Source organism: Doryrhamphus excisus, chromosome 7, assembly GCF_030265055.1.
Source record: "Doryrhamphus excisus isolate RoL2022-K1 chromosome 7, RoL_Dexc_1.0, whole genome shotgun sequence".
Lineage (NCBI taxonomy): Eukaryota > Metazoa > Chordata > Actinopteri > Syngnathiformes > Syngnathidae > Doryrhamphus > Doryrhamphus excisus.
In genome coordinates, this window is record NC_080472.1 from 16,542,749 (window position 1) to 16,566,998 (window position 24,250).

The 24,250-nt window shown below is 40.5% G+C and overlaps 2 protein-coding genes across 5 annotated transcripts; both read left to right on the forward strand.

Annotated features, from left to right (window-relative positions):
- Positions 1-175: 175 nt before the first annotated feature.
- Positions 176-10,865, forward strand: trim24 (tripartite motif containing 24). Of its 3 annotated transcripts, none has more exons than XM_058076823.1 (19): positions 176-987; positions 1,160-1,278; positions 2,359-2,506; positions 2,583-2,715; positions 2,840-2,956; positions 3,406-3,520; positions 3,583-3,729; positions 3,804-3,918; positions 5,564-5,709; positions 5,810-6,055; positions 6,174-6,296; positions 6,370-6,496; positions 6,596-6,653; positions 7,288-7,423; positions 7,502-7,782; positions 7,868-7,979; positions 8,084-8,149; positions 8,294-8,449; positions 9,056-10,865. In XM_058076823.1, exons 1-19 carry the CDS (start codon positions 657-659, stop codon positions 9,608-9,610), a joined length of 3,231 nt encoding a protein of 1,076 aa, XP_057932806.1. In that variant the 5' UTR covers positions 176-656; the 3' UTR covers positions 9,611-10,865. The 3 variants fall into 3 exon arrangements, with proteins under 3 accessions (XP_057932806.1, XP_057932807.1, XP_057932808.1); XM_058076824.1 differs by having other exon boundaries at positions 5,828-6,055; XM_058076825.1 differs by having other exon boundaries at positions 177-987; positions 5,831-6,055.
- A 1,418-nt stretch (positions 10,866-12,283) lies between these two features.
- LOC131131857 (fibulin-1-like) lies at positions 12,284-23,482 on the forward strand. Of its 2 annotated transcripts, XM_058076826.1 has the most exons (16): positions 12,284-12,457; positions 13,642-13,777; positions 13,844-13,997; positions 14,958-15,008; positions 15,848-15,937; positions 16,011-16,148; positions 16,221-16,358; positions 16,425-16,568; positions 16,646-16,768; positions 18,082-18,207; positions 18,275-18,394; positions 18,462-18,593; positions 18,678-18,801; positions 21,509-21,645; positions 21,722-21,850; positions 23,270-23,482. In XM_058076826.1, exons 1-16 carry the CDS (start codon positions 12,432-12,434, stop codon positions 23,407-23,409), a joined length of 1,908 nt encoding a protein of 635 aa, XP_057932809.1. In that variant the 5' UTR covers positions 12,284-12,431; the 3' UTR covers positions 23,410-23,482. The 2 variants fall into 2 exon arrangements, 1 of the variants encoding a protein (XP_057932809.1); XR_009130258.1 differs by lacking the exon at positions 21,509-21,645.
- Positions 23,483-24,250: the final 768 nt, after the last annotated feature.

Consider the following 24,250-nt stretch of genomic DNA (forward strand, 5'->3'; position numbering starts at 1 on the left):
GACTCAGAATTGGTATGCTAGCAAGCTGTTTGTCGCCAGCTAAAAGAAGCAGTCTGTCAATTCACTGTGCTACATAACCCTACATAACCCTACCTATTTGTTGTATTCTGTTGTTTATAAGTTTATAAGAAATTGTTTTAAACGTATGTTTTGTGGCCTCATGCTATTTTTCTTTAGTGGGCAATGTAGTAAAACGAAATAAATAAAAACAAATAAAAACCTAGGTCAAGTTGAGTAAAAGCGTAGTACCATATGGACATTTGTATTGAATTTGTTCTTGAGACTGTAGCTTTAAATATTCCGCGGTGCATTCTGGGTAATGTGTGTCTGCTGTTTTGATCGAAAAGAAGTGATGGCCGCCTTCCTTTAATACATTTATGGCACAGTTTAGCGTATGTAATGTGGATTTAATTATTTGTTAATCATGTGCTGCTATTTTAAAAATGTTTTAATCACAAGCGTGTGTGTTTACTGCATCGGATGACTCGAATAACACGTTGATAGGAGAAGCTAGGTTGCTAATGACGCTAGCTTCCGTGTCCCGAATGATGTTAATGTTTTTAAAACGCTGTCATTGTGCCGCTCCTGGCATCGGTTCATATGATTATGTGCAATGTCTTAAGATATAATATTTTACAATTTAGGCTAGCCTTTGTATGCAAAGGAGTAATCCGGGAGTAATCGAAGGGTCGAAAATCATTAAAATGAACCAGGGTGTCGAATCGGTTGACAATGACGACATTGTCATCATCGTGGAAAACGAGGCTGAAAGTTTGCCACTCGGGGAAGAGCGGCCGAAACAACAAGGCACATTTGGACTCATGGACACCTGTCCTATCTGCAAGTTGAGCTTTCACAACAGAGAGCCCAAGCTCCTTCCATGTCTCCACTCTTTCTGCAAGAGGTGCCTTCCTGCACCGTGCAGGGGTGGCGAGGCCAGACGGGATCACTCTCTCGGCCAGCAAGCAGACGGCATGAACAAGCAAAGTGAGTGAAGCATCACCATTCAAATACCCATTCATTATCTGTCTTGCTTTAAAATGAAAAACAAAGTAGAGTTTCAAATCCAGATCTCCAGACTGTGAGGCTGACGTTTTAACCAACATCTAATGATGGACTGGGACATGATCATCTTCACATTTGTTCTCTCTGCTTGCAGTGGCCACTATCCGTTGTCCAGTATGCAGACAGGAATGCTGGGAAATGGACGTGCTGGACAATTTCTTTGTCAAGGATTCTGCTGAGGTGCCAAGCAGCACCATGGAGAAAAACAGCCAGGTCGGTTGACGCTTATGTCGTATGTTGGTGGGCTGCCACAAAAGTTTTGCCTTTACTACTTCTTAACCAAGATGGCGGATATGCATTGTAACTGCTTTTTAAACACACCTCATATGCACGTGGCCTGCCAGAAAATATTTAGACCCTTGGAGTAACTCTTTCTTTAAAAGTTGACTTAGCTAGTGACTTTTTCTTGAGTTCCAAAGACTCTTGACATACACACGTGACGCATTTCTCAACCGGTTTTAATTTGCCCAAAGCCATCACGGGCTGCTCAGTTTTGTTTGAGACATACTGTAAAAATAAGAGAAAAAGAAACATTTCATTTGTAAGTCGGGGTGTCACGATACACTCATGTGGGGAGAGGAGCCGATACATGATATTAATCAAAGTATATTTTGTGATGTTTGGAGACTAAATAAACCACTGATGTTATGATAATGTAAAAAAAATGCTATAGTTCCTCTTATGTATTCTCACAGGCCAGTAGTACCATTAGTACCATTAGTGCCATAGAATGCGTACAATTTTACGCTGTTCCATTTTATTTACATCGTCAACCAAACATCTCTGTAATGGTAATGGTAATGGTTTTATTTCATTTGAACATGCATCAGATTACAATTGAATGCATCACATAATCAGTTCACAGTTCCACATGTCCAAAAGGAGTAGGAAGAAGCAAAGCTTATTAAATCCTACCCCTCCATCTGGTACTTTTACAATCAGTAACTGTTACATTTGTTCACTTCCTGCCTTCCAAATATAATTTAAGTGTTTTGTTTTTTATTTATTTTTTATTTATGATTTTTTTATGTTTTAATTTTTTTAATTTTAATTTTATTTTTTTCCCAGATGGGAAAACTGGGTCAGGTGGGCAACAAAATTTGTATTATTTATTGATCTAAAGGTCTAAACATATTGGTTTTGCTTTCCAGTGTTTTTTTTTTTTTGCTCACTTTTTGTCTCTCAGACATGACCTACAAATGCAGAATGGCCAATTATGCAAATTAGCAAACAGATTGCAGTTCCGTGTCAAACACTAATATTGTCTGCTCTTACTTTGACATGCTTTGTCAGGTGTGTATGAGTTGTGACGACAACACGGAGGCAACAGGCTACTGTTTGGAGTGTGTGGAGTTCCTGTGCGTGACTTGTATCGAGGCGCACCAGAGGGTAAAGTTCACCAGGGACCACACCATACGCCAAAAGGAGGAAATGTCCCCAGGTAGGACCAAAAAAAAAAAAAAGTCTGACACTCACAAATGCGCTATTGATGCCCATCCTTCCATGTTTTTGTGCAGAAGCGGTAGCGGTTTCCACACAGAAGCCTGTGTTTTGTGACATCCACAAGCAGGAGCCGTTGAAGCTTTTTTGCGAGACGTGCGATCGACTCACCTGCAGAGACTGTCAGCTGCTCAAACACAAGGATCACAAGTATGCATTGTCACCGCTTTTTAATTATAAAACATCAAAATCAGTCTTATCCATGAAAACTATAACAGTGACCCATATTCTGGATCATTTTTTATCATTCTGCCTAATCATTGATTGTGTCCAGCTATCAGTTCCTGGAGGATGCGTACAGGAACCACAGGCAGTATCTCGAGAACATGACGCAGCAGCTGCAAGAAAAAAGGAAGGCCATCGAGGAATTCTCCAGCTGTATCAGCAACGGGTAAAGTTCTTGTTTTGTTCTAATTTCTGATGCTTTTTTGATATGATAATATCATATATGATAATGGGGCTGCACGGCGGTCGAGTGGTTAGCGCGCAGACCTCACAGCTAGGAGACCAGGGTTCAATTCCACCCTCGGCCATCTCTGTGTGGAGTTTGCATGTTCTCCCCGTGCATGCGTGGGTTTTCTCCGGGTACTCCGGTTTCCTCCCACATTCCAAAAACATGCTAGGTTAATTGGCGACTCCAAATTGTCCATAGGTATGAATGTGAGTGTGAATGGTTGTTTGTCTATATGTGCCCTGTGATTGGCTGGCGACCAGTCCAGGGTGTACTCCGCCTCTCGCCCGAAGACAGCTGGGATAGGCTCCAGCACCCCCGCGACCCTCGTGAGGAAAAGCGGTAGAAAATGAATGAATGTTATGATAATGTTTAATTTTTTTATCCAGACTCCAGCAAGTCGAGGAAAACAGAAAGTCGGTCACCAATGAAATCAAGAAGGCCATCTGTAACCTCATTATGGAGATCAACAGGAAGGGAAAGGTTCTGGCTAACCAGCTTGAGGTTGGTTTCTTTAATGGTTGTAATTTCATGGACGGAGTATTTATGTAATGCGTATTTTCCAGTCTCTCACTAAAGATCACGAGCTGGGTCTAAAAAAGCAGCAGGAGGACGTCAACTCTCTGCGCCGGCACCTTGACCACGTCATCAGTTTCACCAAGTGGGCCACGGCCAGCCAAAGCGGCACAGCACTACTCTACTGCAAGAAACTGGTGAGTTACTTCATAGCATTCCGGGGATTTAAACCCAACTACTCTATATTTATGCAAAATCTCCCTTTATTCAGATTCTGTTCCAGATCCATTACTTGATGGGTGCAAGGTGCAACCCTGCAGTCATCCCTCAGAGTTCTGTCCGTTTCCAGTGTCGCTCTGGTTTCTGGGCCACAAATGTTGACCTTGGTAAGGAGCGGTCTCACCTACAAATGGCTGCAAAGCTGTATGTTGTCTCCACACTCTTAGATGCCATGCACCAATTAATCGTTGTCAAAAAGAATGAAATATACGCTGAAAAAACTGCTAAACATTCCGACACTGACTAAATTATATATTTATAATAATAATAATTCTAATAAAATTATATATTTATATTTATTACAGTACAGCTATATAAATACAAATATGCAATATGTGATTAAATATAATATATAATAATATAATATAATATATATTATAATATATTATAAAATTATAATATTCATTCATTTTCTACCGCTTTTCCTCACGAGGGTCGCAGTGGTGCTGGAGCCTATCCCAGCTGTCTTCGGGCGAGAGGCGGGGTACACCCTGGACTGGTGGCCAGCCAATCACAGGGCACATATAGACAAACAACCATTCACACTCACATTCATACCTATGGACAATTTGGAGTCGCCAATTAACCTAGCATGTTTTTGGAATGTGGGAGGAAACCGGAGTACCCGGAGAAAACCCACGGGATTGAACCCTGGTCTCCTAGCTGTGAGGTCTGCGCCTATAATATAATATATGAAATATAATTTAAAAATTGATTGAATTTAAAAAATGTCACATCAATTTATGTCATATATCACTCTTAAAATTGTACAATATATACATAAATATTTTTGTGAGTAATATTCAACATTATTTAAAATTATAAAATATATGTTCAAATAATGGCAATTTTTACTGTAATTAATATTTTGTTGAAAAACTGTAATGTCATTTATTTTACTACTGTTGCAAAAATAATTGTACAACTAAAGACCTCTAGATATTACAATAAAGCTGTACAAATAACAGTGACTGTATACTATAAGATATAGTACTTTAATAAAGTATCTTTTTATTGTTAAAAAGTAATCATAGGCATTATTAATATTATAAAGTATGTGCCCAAATAATGTCTTCTACAGTAAACCTCGGATATATCGGACTCGGATATATCGGAAATTCGCTCACAACGGACAGATAAAAAAAGAACCAATTTTTCTGTAATGCATTTCCAATAAAAATTCATTGCATATATCGGATTTTTTATAACGGATTTCGCCTATTTCGGACAAAATCTCCAGTCCCGTTCCAATGCATTTCCATTAAATTTCCCTCGCATATATCGGATGGCCGCATCGTGGCGCTCCGATTCGCCGAATCGTGACAGGCCGCTATACGACGTCATTTGCAGCGTTGCCTGCGCGTCCAGATACATTGGAAGCATAGTCAAGGAAGTGCCTTTTTATAACGGATAAAATCCGATTTACGCATATACCGGATATAAATCCGATATATGCGTAAAACGGACATTTTCCGGTATACGCATATAACGGATTCCGCTTATATCGGACAAAACCAGTGGGAACAATTGAATCCGATATATCCGAGGTTTACTGTACTATAATACAAGGTATAATCATTAATTTTGTGGAAAAGTGATTAAAGCTATGTAATATATTAGTATTGTTGTAAAATAACTGTACAAATGAAGGCACTGTACTTCCTCTATGAGGAAACACAGCACAGCCACTGCAATGCAGGTACAATACATGTGACGTAATCATATATTGTGTATTTAATGGTGGTTTTCCAGGTTCTCTTCTAGTTGACAGGAGCTCAGTACAGCCGCCCGTCCCCAACCAACAGGCCGGACCCCGAGGAGAAGCGCCGGTCGGGGGGCTGCCTCAGCAGCTATCAGCTCAGCAACGCCAGAGCACCCTGGCCCAGCTCCAGATGCAGGTATGAGGTTCGGCTTACATGCACTGAGCGGTGCAATGTGTAAAAAAAATGTGAAGGCATCAAATGTCTGCTCTCTGCTTCGGTAATTCCTCTGTCTCAGGTTGACAAACTTTCCCAGCAGCCCCACAGGCAGGCCGCTCCCAACCATTGGTCCTGGTACCAGAACTCCAGGCACCCTGGCCCCCACGGCCTTCCGCCCCAGACCAGACCTATCCACGGAGGGTCCTCTCCATCGCAAACGCTGACAAACTTGACACAGCTGGGACGCAGATACGGGGGGTCGCAAGCCAACACCAGGAGCCCCAACTCCTCCATGTTGCATAATGCTGGGTTCCCGCCTCCTCAGGTGACATGCATAGCCTAGCAGAAACCATAGCGTTATTGAATGCTACATATGTTAAATGTAGCTCAAAGGGAATAGTGTTCTCTTTAAAATGTTCCTTGAACCATTGTCTTACATTTAGTCGCTTCGAGAAATCGTCGGCACATCCCGCTTCCCTTCCAAACCCATGGATGTATCACAGGGCGCCTTCCGCTTCCCACATCCTGTGCCCGCTGGAGGGGCGGCTCAGGTGCCGCCAAGCCAGGTTGGTTCGATCAGCCGAATCCATGACAATACGTCTCTTCGGAACACACATTCATTTATTTACTTGTCTTCAGCGGAACTTGGCAGAGCTGTCCTACCTGAAACGGAGTGAAGGCATCTGTCCTGTCCCCTCCGCTACCATGGCCCTCACGAGACCCAGCTTTGCTTCAAGCCAAGCCTTCAAAACCGCCGACAAATTAGGTACACCGAGGAACACCTCCCGATTCATATAAGAATGATATTTCTGATACTGGCGCTTGTTTAAATGCCTTCGGCTTATAATAAAACTCTTTTGTCAAGTTCAAGGAAGGCAGAACTCGCCAGTGGTTAAACCATCGTCTTCAGAGCACACCAAAGGGTAAGAAATGATCAGTAATTCTTAAATTAGCCATTTATTCCGGCCTAGAGTCCCAGGTTTCTCACTTTTATGAGGCAGCCCGACTTGTAAGTCTTATTACAGTCTTCATTAAAACATTGTTTTCTCAGGGAAGAACTAAATTTGAAACACTTCTATGCTAGGACTACGTTAAAAAGCCATAGCATTTCAGTATGTGGAATCAAACTATGGAATGGATTGAGTAAGGACCTCAAACAATGCACAACGATGAGCCAATTCAAGAAACAATACAAGCAGTTGATGTTTGCTAAATACAAGGATGAAGAGTCTTCAACCAGTCATGATGTGCTATATATATCACTATATTGACACTTACTATGGTACCCATTATGCCATTGGATGGTCATATCACCTTGTACTTTGGTACGAGGTGCATTATTTAAAAAAAAAAAAAAAAATGGAAAGCAGGAAGTGAACAAATGTAACAGTTACTGATTGTAAAAGTACCAGATGGAGGGGTAGGATTTAATAAGCTTTGCTTCTTCCTACTCCTTTTGGACATGTGGAACTGTGAACTGATTATGTGATGCATTCAATTGTAATCTGATGCATGTTCAAATGAAATTAAACCATTACAATTGTCATATACCAAAAGTGATGCAAGGACGGCGTCGTGGAAGCTGAATACCGAGACGACGGCCGCTCCCTCAGCCAAGCGGCGAAGAAGGTCATCCCCCGGGCCCATTATCGTCATCAAGGACGAACCAGAAGACGAGGATGAAGTTCATTTTGTAAGACCAACACTATTGCTCATGAAGCCTGATGGATTACATCGTGCTTTTTTCTGCAATGCTCTTTGTGTCTGTCAGGTTCAATCCAGCCTTCCCGACAGCAGCACGGGAGCCCGTCCACACCCACAACAGCTTAAAACCTGTCCCCCTCTCCAAGCCTCACAATCGGACTCCAGCCTGGCAAAACAACAGCAGGCTTCAGCGCAGCCCGAGTCTGAGAAGGGCTCTCAGCCTGAGGATGATCCAAACGAGGACTGGTGTGCTGTGTGCCAAAACGGGGGAGAGCTGCTCTGCTGCGACAAGTGTCCCAAAGTCTTCCATCTGGCCTGTCACATTCCCGCGTTAAATGAGTCTCCTAGGTGACTACTGTCAAACATTACGGAACAATCAGTACACTCTCAGACGCATCATTCAGCATTCATCATGTCCTGTTTTTATCTTCAGTGGCGAATGGTTCTGTTCCTTCTGCCGAGACCTCGTCAGCCCTGAGATGGCGTACGACTGCGATAAGAAGGACACACATGTGTCAGATAGACTGCCACCCGTTGATCAAAGGGTGAAGATATTTTTTTCCCTTCATACCAGCGGCATGTCTCCCTTAGTAAATTATTCACTGACCTCTTTTATTTTGACTTTCACCTCACTCTCACGCTTTCGCAGAAATGTGAGCGGTTGCTTCTACTTCTCTTCTGCAATGACATCAGCACCGACTTTCAGCACGCATCGGTAATATGCTGCCTTCAGCAGCTGGCGGTAACAGTTAACCAATTAACCAGTTACCAATATAAACATTATTGTTGTCATGGCTGATCACAACATACAGAGTCACTGTTTACAATGTTGTATTGACAACTTTTTTTCCTTCTGAAGGAGTCAAAAAAGTACAAAGAACTCATCAAAACCCCGATGGATTTATCGACGATTAAAAAGAAGCTCGGGACATCTGAGGTGGAGCCTTACCTCACTCCCGAGGGATTTGTATCAGACATCAGGCTCATATTTGTTAACTGTGCCAAGTACTATAAGGTAAGCAGACATTAACATGCATCTCATACATGACTCACATTTCACAACCATGTTATCACAGTACAGTAAACCTCGGATATATCGGATTCAATTGTTCCCACTGGTTTTGTCCGATATAAGTGAAATCCGTTATATGCGTATACCGAAAAATGTCCGTTTTACGCATATATCGGATTTATATCCGGTATATGCGTAAATCGGATTTTATCCGTTATAAAAAGGCACTTCCTTGACTATGTTTCCAATGTACCTGGACGCGCAGGCAACGCTGCAAACGCTGCAAATGACGTCGTATAGCGGCCTGTCACGATTTGGCGAATCGGAGCGCCACAATGCCGCCATCCGATATATGCGAGGGAAATTTAATGGAAATGCATTGGAACGGGACTGGAGATTTTGTCCGAAATAGGCAAAATCCGTTATAAAAAATCCGATATATGCAATGAATTTTTATTGGAAATGCATTACAGAAAAATCGGTTCTTTTTTATCTGTCCGTTGTGAGCGAATTTCCGATATATCCGAGTCCGATATATCCGAGGTTTACTGTATATGTATCGTAATAGTGTGTTTAATATTGTATTATTGTCATGTACTGCTATTACAGGCGACCTCAGATGTGGGCAGTGGCGGTTTATATTTGGAAGACTACTTCGAGGAGCAGCTGAGGGTTGTGTACCCGGATAAGACTTTCCCCGGCGGAAAAGAGGACATGATTCCACCACTGGAGGATGAGTTCGACGAGGAAGAGGAACAGGAACAGGAGCCGATGCAGGAAAGTGCGCCCCCGCCGGAGGACGTTAAAGCTGCCAGTCCGGCTGAGAATACCACCCCCACCGAGGAGGAGAAAACAGCTCCTACTGAAGAAGCAGAAGAGGAGACATTAGAAACTAAGGAGCAGGCGACCGATATGAGCGAATTAAGGACAGACATGAATTTGGCGGCCATGGAGGTACACGATAAACCCGCGGAAGACGTCAAGCAGGAGGAGGAAATGCCTCCTGAAGATGCTGAAAGCCCCCCAAAAGAGGAAAGCAGCCCCCTTCCTGGTGACAAGATTGAAGAATCAGTTGAACACCAGGAGAGCACACAGGAAAACGTCCCCGAAGAAACAGGAGAGACGGATTGCAATATAGAAAAAGATGTAGAAAATGACGGCTGATGTTGTCTTCCACTTTTGCAATAGGAAACTAGAGCACTAGTCTTGTGAACAGACATTGTGTAACACTGATCCTTGCTGGAGATGCACATTGGAGCAATTGAGATTTTTACAGGATGGACATGTTTAATATTTTACTGTACCGGATGACACAATACACTAAAACGTTAAACAGTACACAGTCATCCCTCACTTAATCGTGGTTCGATTATTCCCTTACTTCATCACAGGTTTTTCCAAAATGAATTAACTGAATATTCTGCTTACCAGGTGGCAGTCATGACACAAAACATTGCCACATTACCTTACATTACAGTACCTTAATGCTGCATTTTTTCACCTCTTTCATTCAGTGTGGAAGTGGTACGTTTTTAGTTTCTTTATTTTAGAAGAAATAAATTAATTTTTAGAATAAATACAGTAGTTTCTGGACTTTCAGTCGCTCCGGAGTATAAGTCGCACAAGGCAAAAAATGCATAATTGGGTAGAAAAAACATACATAAGTCACACTGGTGTATAAGTCGCATTTTTTGCAGGTAATTTATTTTACAAACTACTTGACATTACGTCCTATTGGAAGGCAAATTCTAACTATAAAAGAATAGAGAACAGGCTGAATAGGTGTAAGATATGCTAACACAATGGTTACTCAGCTACACAAAAAATAAACATGAACAGAAAAGGTGTCCAGTGTTTATGTAACATAAACACTTTTTTTTTTTATTTATAAGTCACTCTGGAGTATAAGTCGCAGGAACAGCCAACCTATGAAAAAAGTGTGACTTACAGTCCGGAAAATACAGTAAATATGAGACTGGTTAGCTTGCAAGATAGTCTCAAATCCCCGCAGCTTACGAGGTTAGCAATGTGTTGTAAACAAGCAGTGTAAACATTACTCTCGAGGTGTTATTTCTTGTCCACAGAGCCATATTTCAGATTATCGCTGCTCCAACTATGAAAATATTAAATTTAAGAGCATTGGATATAATTTTGCGGGTTAATCATTTATCGCGGTCGGGTCTGGAACCCATCAACCGTTATAAATATAAACGAGGGACAACTGTACTACAGCCATTGAGAACATACTGTATTTCCATAAACAGTATATTTCTTAATCATGCATGATCATTTCTCATCTTTTTTTAAGCACATTTGTTTCACTGCAATAGAACTCTTGTATGCTGTGAGCCGTTGTATGCATTCTTTTTGTACAGATGCATTACCCCCCTTTTTGAGAAAAAAAAAGATCTTATCCTCTGCTAAGCCCATCAATGTCTTATCAAACAGGAGAACATTTTTTCTCAGGCGTCTTTATTATCAGCTGCAAAACGTGATGATCACTCTTGCCAGTGTTCTGTGTCCTTGTACTATAGATGATGTGAGGCAACTGGGAAAAAAAATCTTTATTTTTTTAAAGAGCTTTTCAGCATTATTTCAATGAGGGTGTGTTTGTAATATATAACTTATTTGGTTTTATGAGAGGTGACGTCTCAAAGATGGTTAAAGGTGTATTTAATGCTATATATATATATATATAGTAAATTGGATACAAAAACTAAGAAAATGAATGGAAATTTTCACATTTTTCTATATATTTTAATTAATAATGGTGCAATAGTTTTTAAATGCTGTTGTGAAAAAAAGTGACGACATCACGTTACACCCCCACTTCCACGATTAGCAGGCGAACTGTTATAGTCCCTTTCTTACGGAGCTCAGTAGAGTAAGAGACACGCACCCGCATGCGTCATGTCACCGTGGATTCTACTTCTACTTACAATGGGCACCTTTCTGCGTGGCGACGGTAAGGCTGCACTTTTGAAACTCCCGCTACTGATTTATGTGTTTTTAATAGTTTAGCGAGGGTTTTTAACTTCACCAATCCTATTTCTTCAGCCTTAATCCCGTCCACTCCATCCACGCGCACACAGAATGTCCACGGGTGCTGCGAGGACGGCAAGCGGAGGGCCCAGACCGTGTACAGTTGCACAGACCTGCCCCGCATCTCCAAGTCTCTCATGTGCAGGTAAGAGAGACGACACCTGGTTTCTATGCAGCGACCTTTGACCCCCATGGAGGTTCGCAGTACCGCTTTTTGTTGCGTTTGAGCTCCCTTTTCTTTCATGATCTGCACTGGGTTGAATGACCACGTTGATAGACAGTAGATATTAAAAAACTGGTGTACAGAATGCATAAAATATCCTAAAATCATATGCAAAACCCGGAACTGCCCCACTCTAGTAGTAAGTGGCCCCCTGGAGCATTTAAAAGGTGTAAAAAACACACCTGGTCCACAAACGGGGACAGAAAAAACAGATTTTAGGCATGTTTATTTTTTAACCCATCACCATTGTTCAGTACTGTATTATGGAATTAAAGCTAAAGATGCCCTGTCCCATCATAGTACAATTAAAAATATTTTTAAAATGATTGCTGTTTTGGGTTTTAAACACACAAATTAAAACATATTTACGCAACATTAATCTTGGCCTAAGCGCCTTGAAGAAAAAAATAATAATTAATAAACGAAGTAATATAGGCAGAAGACCCGTTCTCTTTGAGAATGTGGTACTGTATTTTACATTGGCCACGAGGTGTCACTGTTCGACGAGGCGGCCACTGTTCTAGTCGCTCCGGTTCCCTAGGGAACACATTTACTGTGGCACTGCTCGAGCGGGAGTTTTATTTACGTCTTAAATGCCTTATTTACTCTCCTTTGGTCTACTATATTGGCTAATACGAGTCTAATGGCATTTAAACACAATTGCAATGGCAATTAATTAATGTGTTGTAATGGTGGAAGTATGTTGGAATTACATTGTCCATGAAAAAGCAAGGAACTGCTCACTTGTGAGTCTTGGTATCTTATTTATGTCTAATATGGCTAACATGACTAAATGGGGGTTATTTCATGTCTTAAGGGCTCTAATAATGTTAAAACCCAATATCTAGAAGATTGTAAAACGTTTTTTATGCCATAATGACAAAAAATATTGTATTTATTCATATTGAATTCCTCGGGAATTCACTTATTGCATACCAATTAACCGAGGGATGACTGTACAAGATAGATAATATGATTGATATTTTTATGTTCTCCATGTTTATGTTCCACAAATATTATATATTATGATATTAATGGCATAATCGTATATTCCTGTCTTCTTTACACACTCAAATGTATTTTTAGAGACAGGAGGGCTAAAAAGCTAATTTAGTCTTTCCTCTATTCGAACATCACTTCCTCACTCTATTGCTGTTTTTCAGAAATTAATCTCTTAATTACTATTAGTCAAATAATATTGAGAAAGTAGTATAGTTTTTTGGCCACTAGATATCAGTAATGTTACCTGACATTAGATTAGATTACCTTCGGACTGCATGTAGTAGTGATGTGCGATACCACTGATTTTATTTCTGATTCAATACTGAGTAAAATTCAGGCTGGTATCCATTATCTGAAATGACTCAAGTATCAAAAATATCAATATTTTGTTTTGAATATGGATTTTAGAGCTACCTGGTATCAATATTTCCGTATTGATCTGCATATTGCCAGCATGCATTCAGCAATGGCACGTGTGACACATGTCAGGCATAGTTCTCCTCCCATTCTGTGTGGAAGTGGTAAGGTTTTGGCTGCTTGGTTTGTCCTTCCTCACACTATTTGAAACACTTTCACGAGTTAGCTCGGCAGCTTGCGATTAAACAAGGGACGACTTTTAGTTTTTGCTTCTGTTTAGTTAATTTGCACTGATGACTTTATTTTGCTCAAACAATTGGATGTATTAAAATTTTGTGATATTGTTGGTATTGTTACAATGTCTTGTGTTATTTATACAGTCATGGCCAAAAACGTTGGTATGCCAAACATGCCAATGTTTTTGGCCGTGACTGCATGGAATGCAACCAAGTCACAGCCGCTTTGTATTGTTTAATTGCTCACAAATAGCTTTTTAATGCCTAAAATAATAATACGCAATAATGTCCCTTAACTTGGGTTTGACCACGTGTGTATTTACTTTGACCTTCAGGGTCGCCCAGGAGCAGTGCTGTGAGGCGGTCCTGGAACAGCTACTATGTGACGAGGGCACCTCCATGGCTCTCTGGCAGTCTGCCTGTGAGAGACACTTCTTCCAAGGGGAGCCGTGGCAAACCAGAATCCTCAAGGTCACCATCACTATCTTCCCACAATCCTCTATCAAATTCCTAATTGTTTCATCTCCTTTTGATTAGATGTGCTGTGACTGTTGCATGTTCGGTGTGACGTCAGCACTCCACGATCCCGGCTGCGAGATGGCTTACGTGTCGCTGGGGAAACGGTGCACACACGCTGCAAAAAGCTGCTGTGCCAAAAACACGACAGAGGAAATATACCCAACTGTAGAAGGTGACACACTCTTGCGTGTGGAATGCAAGGATTATTTTAGCCTCAACATTATTATGTTATTAATATAATTATTTTAAATAATTATTATATTATTATAATTATATAGTATATTATATAATATAATATATATATAGTATAATATATATTACCTAATTATATATAATAAAACAATTATTATATTATTAATAATATATTAAATAAAATTAAATAAAGTATAATAACCACAATTGTGATTGATGACAGAGAGCTATTGTGTTGTATATAGCCATTTTCATTTCATTGCTTTCTTCTAATATTTTATGTATTATTTTATGTAGTAGTAAGTTTTTCTTTACAATTTTCCTTTTAATTAAAAAAAAAATCAGTTTTTATTATAATATTAATGTTACAATATATTATTATTTATAATATTAGTATATCTATACAGTTTTGTATTATGGATATTTAATAATAATTAATGAACCCATTTAATTTTTTTCCCAACTTAATTTTGTATTGCTTGATTGTAGACGACCATGGTGTATCCTATCTGGCACCCTCTTCTTGTCTCTGATGTACATGTTACATAGCATCCAATAATCCAGTAAATATTTTAGTTTAACTCACAGGCGGCTGTTTAACTGTGTACCTTGAAGTGATTTGTACATAATACCAATTATTACTGTTTTGTACAATTTCTTAGCCTGTTATTAAGACTTAGACTTAGTGCCTTTAAATTATAGCCTCGGTGGCAGGAACGCAATGAAAGTCTGTTTCAGATGTTAAAGCTTGCAGACACTTGAACACGGGTTAACACGTCGCCAAATGGCGACTTACGGGAGCCATTTGGCGACATGTCGAGGCTTGCTGTTGTTGCCTCCTGTGGTGAAGTAGTAAAGTGTCAAATCATGCTCCGCTTGCAAAAACATAGGGGTGTCAATGTGAGACTAAAGTGTGTTTTTTCTTGTTTTTTCACAATAGCGTCACTGAATGCCACCAGCTTTCCTCCAGTGGTGTCGGGCAACTGTACAGGTTTGGGTCGCCTCTTTTCCAGACACATTTCTAATAGAAAGTCAATTAATACCACAATTATTATTGCACTATATTGTGTATTTTGAGGCGAAATAGCTTTATCTCTTTTAATGTTTGTTGTTGTGTGCTAAAGTTGCAATGACATTTCTATTTTTTCCATTATTTTGATTCTGTTTTTTTTCCCACAACAATTCATCTTTGTGCTTTTGGTGCCAATTCATATTTCTGGTTGCACTTAGGGGGTTGATTCTCAAATTGTGGTAGTGCCACTAAGTATACAAAGTACTACTTGTGGTACACAAGCTCTATAGTGGTAGTAGGAAGTATTTCTGAGGTGGCACTTCTAGGTGTGGCCATTAAAGTTTATCATTTAATTCGGGACCGTCCATACTTTTTCCTGCTTAATAAATGTTATTTTTATTGTAATATTATAACTTTATTCCTATAATATTTAGACTTTCTTCTAGAAACATAACAATTTCCCAACCAAATTTTCCAAAAATTGCAACTCTTGTATTCCAATTTACATTTTTTTTTTAAATTTCCATTTAAATAATTATTTCCTTTTAATATTTCACATGTATACTTCTAAAGTTACATTCATTTTTCACATAATTTTACAACTTTTCATCATAGGATTACAACTTTTTATTATATTTTTTATTTTTATTATATCACTGCTGTTTTTTTTCCATTGTTGTTTTCTAGTTTAATTGTATTTCTACAATATTATTGTTGGGTTGTATGGTGTGAATCACTGCAACTACTGCATATTGGCATTATCGCATGCTTGCAGGGACAATAAAAATCCTTAATCCTTGTTTCCACACTATTCCCAGTCTCCAATTGCTCCCAGCTTTGCATTGACAATGGGACGTGTGCATGCCGTGCTGGTTATCAGCTCCAATTTGATGGAGTCACTTGCGAGGGTGAGTATCATTATTCATCCGGCAAGTCTTTAATCAATAAGGACAGTTCAATATCGTGCTTGTGTGCCTTTAGATATTAACGAATGCTTGATCAGCTCCCACAATTGCCTCTTCGGCCAAGCGTGTATCAACACAGAGGGCTCGTTCCGCTGCCAACGGGAGACCAGCTGCGGCACCGGCTACGAGCTAACCAACAGCAACCACTGCCAAGGTGTCAAAATGTATTAATAACAGTGAAGGTAAGGGGACCTGTGCAACATTTCATTGTCTCCCTTCATTCCAGATATCGATGAATGCGCTTTGGGAATGCACAACTGTGGATTGGCATTCCTGTGTAACAACACTGAAGGGTCCTTCCGCTGTCATCCGAGGGAGAAGTGTGCTGTTGGGTTCATTCAAGATGCAGTCGGCAGCTGTATTGGTAATTCACGACAGCATTCAAGTGTTGGCTAAGGTAATATGACCAACATCAAGCTCTTCCTTTTAGACATCAACGAGTGCGTGATCCACTCTAGTCCCTGCCAGCCCGGCCACACGTGCATCAACACACCGGGCTCGTACACGTGTCGCAAGAACACGGTCACGTGTGGACGTGGCTACCACCTGAATGCGGATGGCACACGCTGTGAAGGTAAAGACCTTTGGAAGTCTTTGTTGCGTTTACTGCCGTAAGTAACATCGGAAAAAATGTTTCCCATTTGAATGTAGATGTGGACGAGTGTCAGACGGGCAACGTGTGCGGCCACCACGTCTGTGTCAACATGATGGGCACCTATCGATGTGAATGCACAAATGGATTTGTGTTCAACAGCGTCAACAAACAGTGTGAAGGTATAACCCCTAAACGACATTTAACACAAATATAAGACGCAATTTTTTTTTATGAGAAAAAGTCTAAAAATGTTGTTGTTGTTTTGAAAATATGATTAATAATAATAACACTAATAACAATCTTCAATGGTGTTTTACAGTATATACAGCCAAAACTGGTTGTCTTATATTCAAGTTTTTATTTGACTCAAATTCAGTATTGAAAAAAGATTCAAAATAATAATTCAGTCTTTAAATCTCTCAGAAAAAGGTTCTTGAAAAAGTGGGGTTGTCTTTTTTTCAGGGTCATCTTATATTCATTTCACTGATATTGAACAGATGGAAAAACATAACCAAAAGGAAATATTATAGTTCTTTTATTGCCATTGATTTTTTTCCGAAATATTTTTCCAAAAACAGGAGTCCGTCTTATATTTGGAATTCTTATATATTAATAAAATATTTCACTGATATTGAAAATGTGAGGAAAAAAAAGAGAGACAAATTTCTTTTTTCAGCATTAGAAAAGATATGCCCGTATGGAATGTCCATAAACTGGTATTTGGGGGAAAAGACCAGTTTATATTCAAGGTTGAAAATATATTTTTCCCAAAAGCAGTCTTGAAAAAATGGGGTCTGATCACATTCAGTGTTGTCTTGTGTTCAGGTCAGTGCAGTACAGTATTTCCCTCATGTAGAAAAAAACTGGTAGAAAAAAAGTGATGTTGTGTTATATTTGGGGTTGTCTTATATTCGGGTCCATGCAGTATTTCACTGATTTTGAAAAGTGAGGTAAGATGAAAAAAAGGTTACATTTCATCTTTGATTTTGAAATACATGTCCAAAAACTGTACTCAAAAAAAGTGTGGTTTTGTTATATTCGGGGTTGTCTTACATTTGGGTCCATGCAGTACTTCCCTGATTTTGAAAAGTGAGGTAAGATGAAAAAAGGTTACATTTCGTCTTTGATTTTGAAATACATGTCCAAAAACTGTACTAAAAAAAGTGTGGTTCTGTTATATTCGGGGTTGGGTTGTCTTACATTCGGGTCTGTGCAGTATTTCACTGATTTTGAAAAGTGAGGTAAGATGAAAAAAGGTTACATTTGGTGGGTTTTTTGTCTTTGATTTTGAAATACATGTCCAAAAACTGGTCTTGAAAAAGGGGTCGTGTTATATTCGGGGTTGTCTTATATTTGGGTCAGTCCAGTATGATAGTTTTATGGACTTAAATTTTGCCTTTAAAAACGTATGTAGCTTCTATTATATTCAAGGTTGTTATGTTTGTTATGTTATGTGTTGTTTATGATATTTGCATGTATTTGTTGTCTGTAGATATCGACGAGTGCAGGCATTATCCAGGGCGACTCTGCGCTCACAAGTGTGTCAACACCGAAGGGTCCTACCAGTGCGAATGCTCCAAGGGTTTCCAACTCTCCCAAGATGGCAGGAGTTGTGACGGTAAAACAACCCATTTACCGAAGAGCATGGTTGTGTTTGCAAACCCAGACTGACACCACGTTTCTAGATGTCAACGAGTGCGAGGCCAACCCGTGCGACCAGGAGTGCGCCAACACCTACGGCTCCTACCAGTGCTACTGTCGCCGTGGTTACCAGCTGAGTGACACTGATGGGAATACATGCGAAGGTGTCGGAATGCTACGTCATCAAAACCAGGCAACGATGCTTAACTGTTTTACGGTTCTTCCTGTCAGATATCGATGAATGTGCGCTGCCCACTGGGGGTCATGTGTGCTCCTACCGCTGCTCCAACGCACCTGGAAGCTTCTACTGCACCTGCCCACCTATGGGATACACCCTTGCAGCAAATGGACACACATGCCAAGGTAACACATCCCATATTGTAAACACTTTTATTACAGAATAAACACACTCCTTGACTTGTGTTGTGTGTGTGTGTGTCGATACAGATATTGATGAGTGTGAAACAGGAAGCCACACCTGCTCCGCCTCGCAGAGCTGTTTCAACATTCACGGAGGATATCGTTGCTTGACCCTCGAGTGTCCCTCCTACTACCAGAAAGTGGAGAATGGGTGAGCACGCAAGACGGTTGTGGGTTAGAATCTGTAGCTATCTCTCTGCTGTACGTGTCAGCCCTGTGACTGACAGGTGATCGATCCAGGGTGTATCTCCCGCCCTAATGCTTCCCTGGATGAATCCATTAGATCAAACTTTCGTTTCTCCCTTCCAGCCGTTGCGAGCGCCAAACTTGCGAGTTCACACGGGATCCTGCGTCGTGTTTCTCATTGCCCCTGAGAATCTCCTTCTACAATGTCACCCTCCACACCAACACACCTGTCCCCGCCGACATTTTCCGCATGGGGCCGTCTAATTCGGTGCCCGGAGACCAAATGGCGGTGAGCATAGTGTCCGGAGATGAGCAGGGCTGCTTTGCGGTGCAGCAACAGCAGGCCTACGGAGGCGTCATATCGCTGCGTCGCGCCCTCGCCGAGTCTCGGGAGTTCTTCTTGACAGTGGAGATGAGGCTGATGCGCTACGGGACTTCACACCTCTACATGGCTAAGATAGCTGTGTTTGTCACGGGGGAGCCACCTAGCCAGACACTGTAGGAAGGACCAATAGGAAACAAACATCTATCTTTTTATTTGTGACTGCTCTGCATTGTTACCATTAGCTGTGTAGCTAATGACACATGCCTTATATACCTCTTGATATAACGTACAAACAATACAAAATGGGGGGAATTGCATATAGATCCTTTAACTCCTTTAATGATATAATATAGATATAATATAATATTATGATATAATATGAACTATTTACACTCCTACCTTCCTTATTTATGTCTTCATATTAAGAAAAGTGATACAAATATGAATATATATCACTCCCCCGGAAAATACTGCTTTTATTTCACTTTAAGAATTATTTACAGTTACTGATCACAACATTAGGTACACCTCCACAGTGAAATGCACGCATTCTGTGGGGCCATGTACCATGTATGTGCCATGGGGGGGTACGCCGGGGTTGCAAAACATTTTTTTCATCTTCTTTAGTTGCAAAACGGTTTGGAATAAACGTTAAATGTCATAAATTTAAAAATAAATCATTTAACTAGGGGGCAAAAACCTAAAAAAAAACCCAAACAAAATACATTTTTTAATAAAACTCTTGAAGATAATTACATTTTTTGGCATACTTTTGTATTGGATCTCATTAAATTGTCCAGTTTCTAGACTCCGTCTTTAGTTGCATGAACATCAAAAACCTAAAGAGTTAAATTTCAAATGTATGAAATAAAAATAAAAAATAATTTCAAATAATTCCAATGGGGCAGCACGGCGGTCGTGTGGTTAGCGCGCAGACCTCACAGCTAGGAGATCAGGGTTCAATTCCACCCTCGGCCATCTCTGTGTGGAGTTTCCATGTTCTCCCCATGCATGCGTGGGTTTTCTCCGGGTACTCCGGTTTCCTCCCACATTCCAAAAACATGCTAGGTTAATTGGCGACTCCAAGTTGTCCATAGGTATGAATGTGAGTGTGAATGGTTGTTTGTCTACATGTGCCCTGTGATTAGCTGGCAACTAGTCCAGGGTGTACTCCGCCTCTCGCCCGAAGACAGCTGGGATAGGCTCCAGCACCCCCGCGACCCTCGTGAGGAAAAGCGGTAGAAAATGAATGAATGAATAATTCCAATGTTTTTGTGTTTGATCGCATTACATTTCCTGGTGTCCTCCTTTAGCTGCATGAGCGGCAAAAAAAAGCAGTTAAAAGTGTTTTGTTTGTTAATTATTTTAATTAAAATATTTAATTTATTGAAATAATTACTAAAACTCTGATTCTAGATTCTGATATTTTTTTTACTGCTCCATCAATTTCCAAGTGGCAGATTATAATGGAGAAGTAGGAGTAGCAGTACGGTCTTTGACCAGTAGATGGCGATCGTTAGCTATTACCGGGTTGACGAGCGGTCCTTACCCCTCACAGCAGTTTACCTCAGTGTTTAGTCAGTGAAAATGCACACTGCCAACTTCTACTATTCCAAGTTCCTTTTTCCAGTCCAGTGGGAAAAAATAAGCTCTCCACTTATATTTTGGTCACCTTCCGGGCACCTGTCCAGCATCAGCATGGCGACCCAATTAGTGGTGGAACCAGTCATGATGGATGATGCTTTTGAGAGTCTGTGTCAGGTGATTCGCACCTAATTTGCTGTAAATGACACCAGTAGCCGTTCAGCTGAATAAACGCGAGCGGACACATTTTCCAGTGTTTATTGCGAATAGAGCTGATTGAAAAGTGTAACATAAGTGTGGTTATGGTAAATCTTTGGATTGGAAGCGCCTCCTTTGTCAAAATACCACATTAATCATTGAATATGACAATAATTACAGTATCTGTGTGTTTTGGATTCTTATTTTTGGACGGAACGAAGTGAGACGTCTTGTCTTGGACAAAAATGTTGACCCTGTTCTTGTGATGTCACTGGATCACATCAGGATATATTATTTTGGCACCGGGGCCAACCACACTTTGGCCCGCAGCTCCACGAACAACTTGGACTCACCTGCTTGCCTGGCTCCTGTCCCCTGATTTTATTTTGAAAGCCCCACTCTACTCACTCTGCTAACCCTCCTAAGTGTTGTTTTAGACTTTGCACGGCGGGTTTGGACCCATTCACTCATTCCTTTTGAGAGGGAGATTTAGTGGCTATTCAGGTTCTCCGTGCACATATCCAGACTAGCTTTTAAGTGGTGGTATCCTCATGCATTGTTTCAGAGCCAGGAAAGCGTCCAGCATGCGTTGCGTTAAATCCTGTCCGTTGAACGATTACGTCTGCATGCAAGACCCCGTCCACCTCATCAGCTACACCATCCTATCATTGCCCACCTACAAACACCTCAACCAACCGGAAGGTGAGCACGGATCATGTCGATTCCAGTCGTCCGACGTGTATCTTATTGCACTTGTCATCTCATATTGTTCCAACAGATGTGGTTTTCCTGCGAACGGCATCATCCGCCGACAGCGCCGACGCTGATGTGGTCTTTGAAATCCTGACGACAGATGACCGGGCCTCATTTGACGTGGTCAAGCGCTCACAACAGGGTATTGTCATGGGTAAGAGCACATACGGATCAGATCAAGAGTTCAGTCCTAAACTTGAAACGTTTTTGCAGCCACTTCCTAAAAGCAGCAGAGCACTCTTACTATATAGTTGATCTTTGACCCGCATTTTTGTGGAGCACTTTTGGTTGAAAACAGCATAACGTACCTGGTATGACCTTTGATGTGCCTTTTGGCATAAGTCCTCACAAACAGCAGAGCACTCCTGCCAAATAAAGGATCTTTGACAAAAAAAAGCCGACCAATCCGACTATATAGAGAATCTTTTGCATGCTTTTGTAGTAAATGGTAATGGTTTTATTTCATTTGAACATGCCTCAGATTACAATTAAGTGTATTATATAATCAGTTCGATTAGCTGGCGACCAGTCCAGGGTGTACCCCGCCTCTCGCTCAAAGACAGCTGGGATAGGCTCCAGCACCCCCGCGACCCTCGTGAGGAAAAAGCAGTAGAAAATGAATGAATTCCACATGTCCAAAAGGAATCGCAAGAAGCAAAACTTATTAAATCCTACCCCTCCATCTGGTACTTTTACAATCAGTAACTGTTACATTTGTTCACTTCCTGCTTTCCTAATATAGTTTAAGGTTTTTTTATTTTATTTTATTTTTATCACGTACCGAAGTACGAGGTGATATGATCATGATGTGATATGCTTCAGAACAGCAGGCTATACCAGTGAAATCGAGGATCTTTGATTCGCATTTTTGCAGTCGTGCCTTCCAGACAGCAGAGCGCTCCTGTCATACAGAGTGAGGAATTTTGACGTGCTTTTGCAGTCGGTCCTTAAAAACAGCAACGCTCACCTGTTATATAGATGATCTTCAACATACTTTTTGAGTGTTCTGGTGTGCTTGTCATATAAAGGATCTTTGACATGTTTTTGCAGTAGATTCTTAAAAGCAGAAGAGCATTCCTGTCTCAGTGGATTTTTTTGTAGCGTTGTTGCAGACAGCAGCATGCGCCCGTTGTATAGAGAATCTTTGATGTGCTTTTTACAGTCGGTTCTCAAAAGCAGAGCTGCTGTCAAAGGATCTTTGATATGCTTTTACAATCAGTCCTATAGACTAGAGAATCCTTGAGATGCTTTTGGAGAAAATATTTCAAAACACCAGAGTGTACATGTCAAATAGAGGATCTTTGACTCACATTTTTCAGTCTAGGCTTACAGACAGCAGATGAACTTTTATGTGCTTTCGCAGTAAATCCTTGAAAACAGTAGAACTTGTCTACTGGTCAGATACTGTACAAGATCTTTGACTAGAGTTTTTACAAACAGCAGAGCGCTCCTGTCACATAAAGGATCTTCAACCAAATTGCTCTGTTGTCCTCATCTTGGTGATATCATACTGTATTAAACTAGCATTGCAGCATTTCACAAGAGCTTAAGGCACTTCCTGTTCATTTCCCAGGAGTGGTGCGGCAGGTGAAGCCAGTCAACGGCCCCATCGACATCGAGTTGCACGTGGCGCTGAGCTATGTTAGGTCAGGACTCGTCTCACATCGCAACATCGTCGTCATCTACATCTGCTTCACAGAGTTCTGGTTCTGAGCCATGTGTTCACCATGTGAATTGTATATAAGGTGCAAAATTTATGCCAAAAGAATGCATATTTGCAATAGATTATCATACAACATACAGAGGTTTACTGTGAGGCAATGCTAACACCATACATTATGGTCACTTATGTGTTAACGTTTTATTATGCAATTATTACTTAGCTAGTACACATGAGTGGTTGTCTTAATCCTAATTTTACACACGCTTGTGTTGTTGTGTGTATTTAATGTCATTATATGTACAATCCATTTTACTTTTGCACCATCTGAGTTATGACTGTTCAAGACTAATTGTCATTAAATGCGCTCATTGTTTGTTCTGTGGAGAACCACCACAGCCTCTCCTGTGTAAAGTTTGTCACGATATTTCCGCTTATTTCACTCATAATATGATATACAATACCGTTCTGTAAATAACTCGCATAAAAATGAAAAATTGCTTTTGAAAAAACCATATACAGTATAATCAACTCTTTTCCACGTTGATGTGACTTAGACCACCGTTGAGCTCCTCCTGTCCAATCAAAACACAGGGGTCAACCAAAGAGGAAAATCCTGTGATGTAAAACTTAACCACTGCATGGAAATCCCAGATGCTTGTCCTGTGGCAACAATTGCATAAATGAAATCTGGGCAGCAGTCTTTAGTCATTATTAGGGAAATTGATTTCATATGTGAATGAGGCTTGCTATGAATTGAATCGGTTTAGCATGTTCTCAAACAAGGAACAAAGAAAAACTGCAATTTGATTAATTCAAAAGACATATAATACACGCTTGTTTTCACTGAAAGCCAAGAAAACTTGAAAACAATAGCACATGTTTTGACACCGC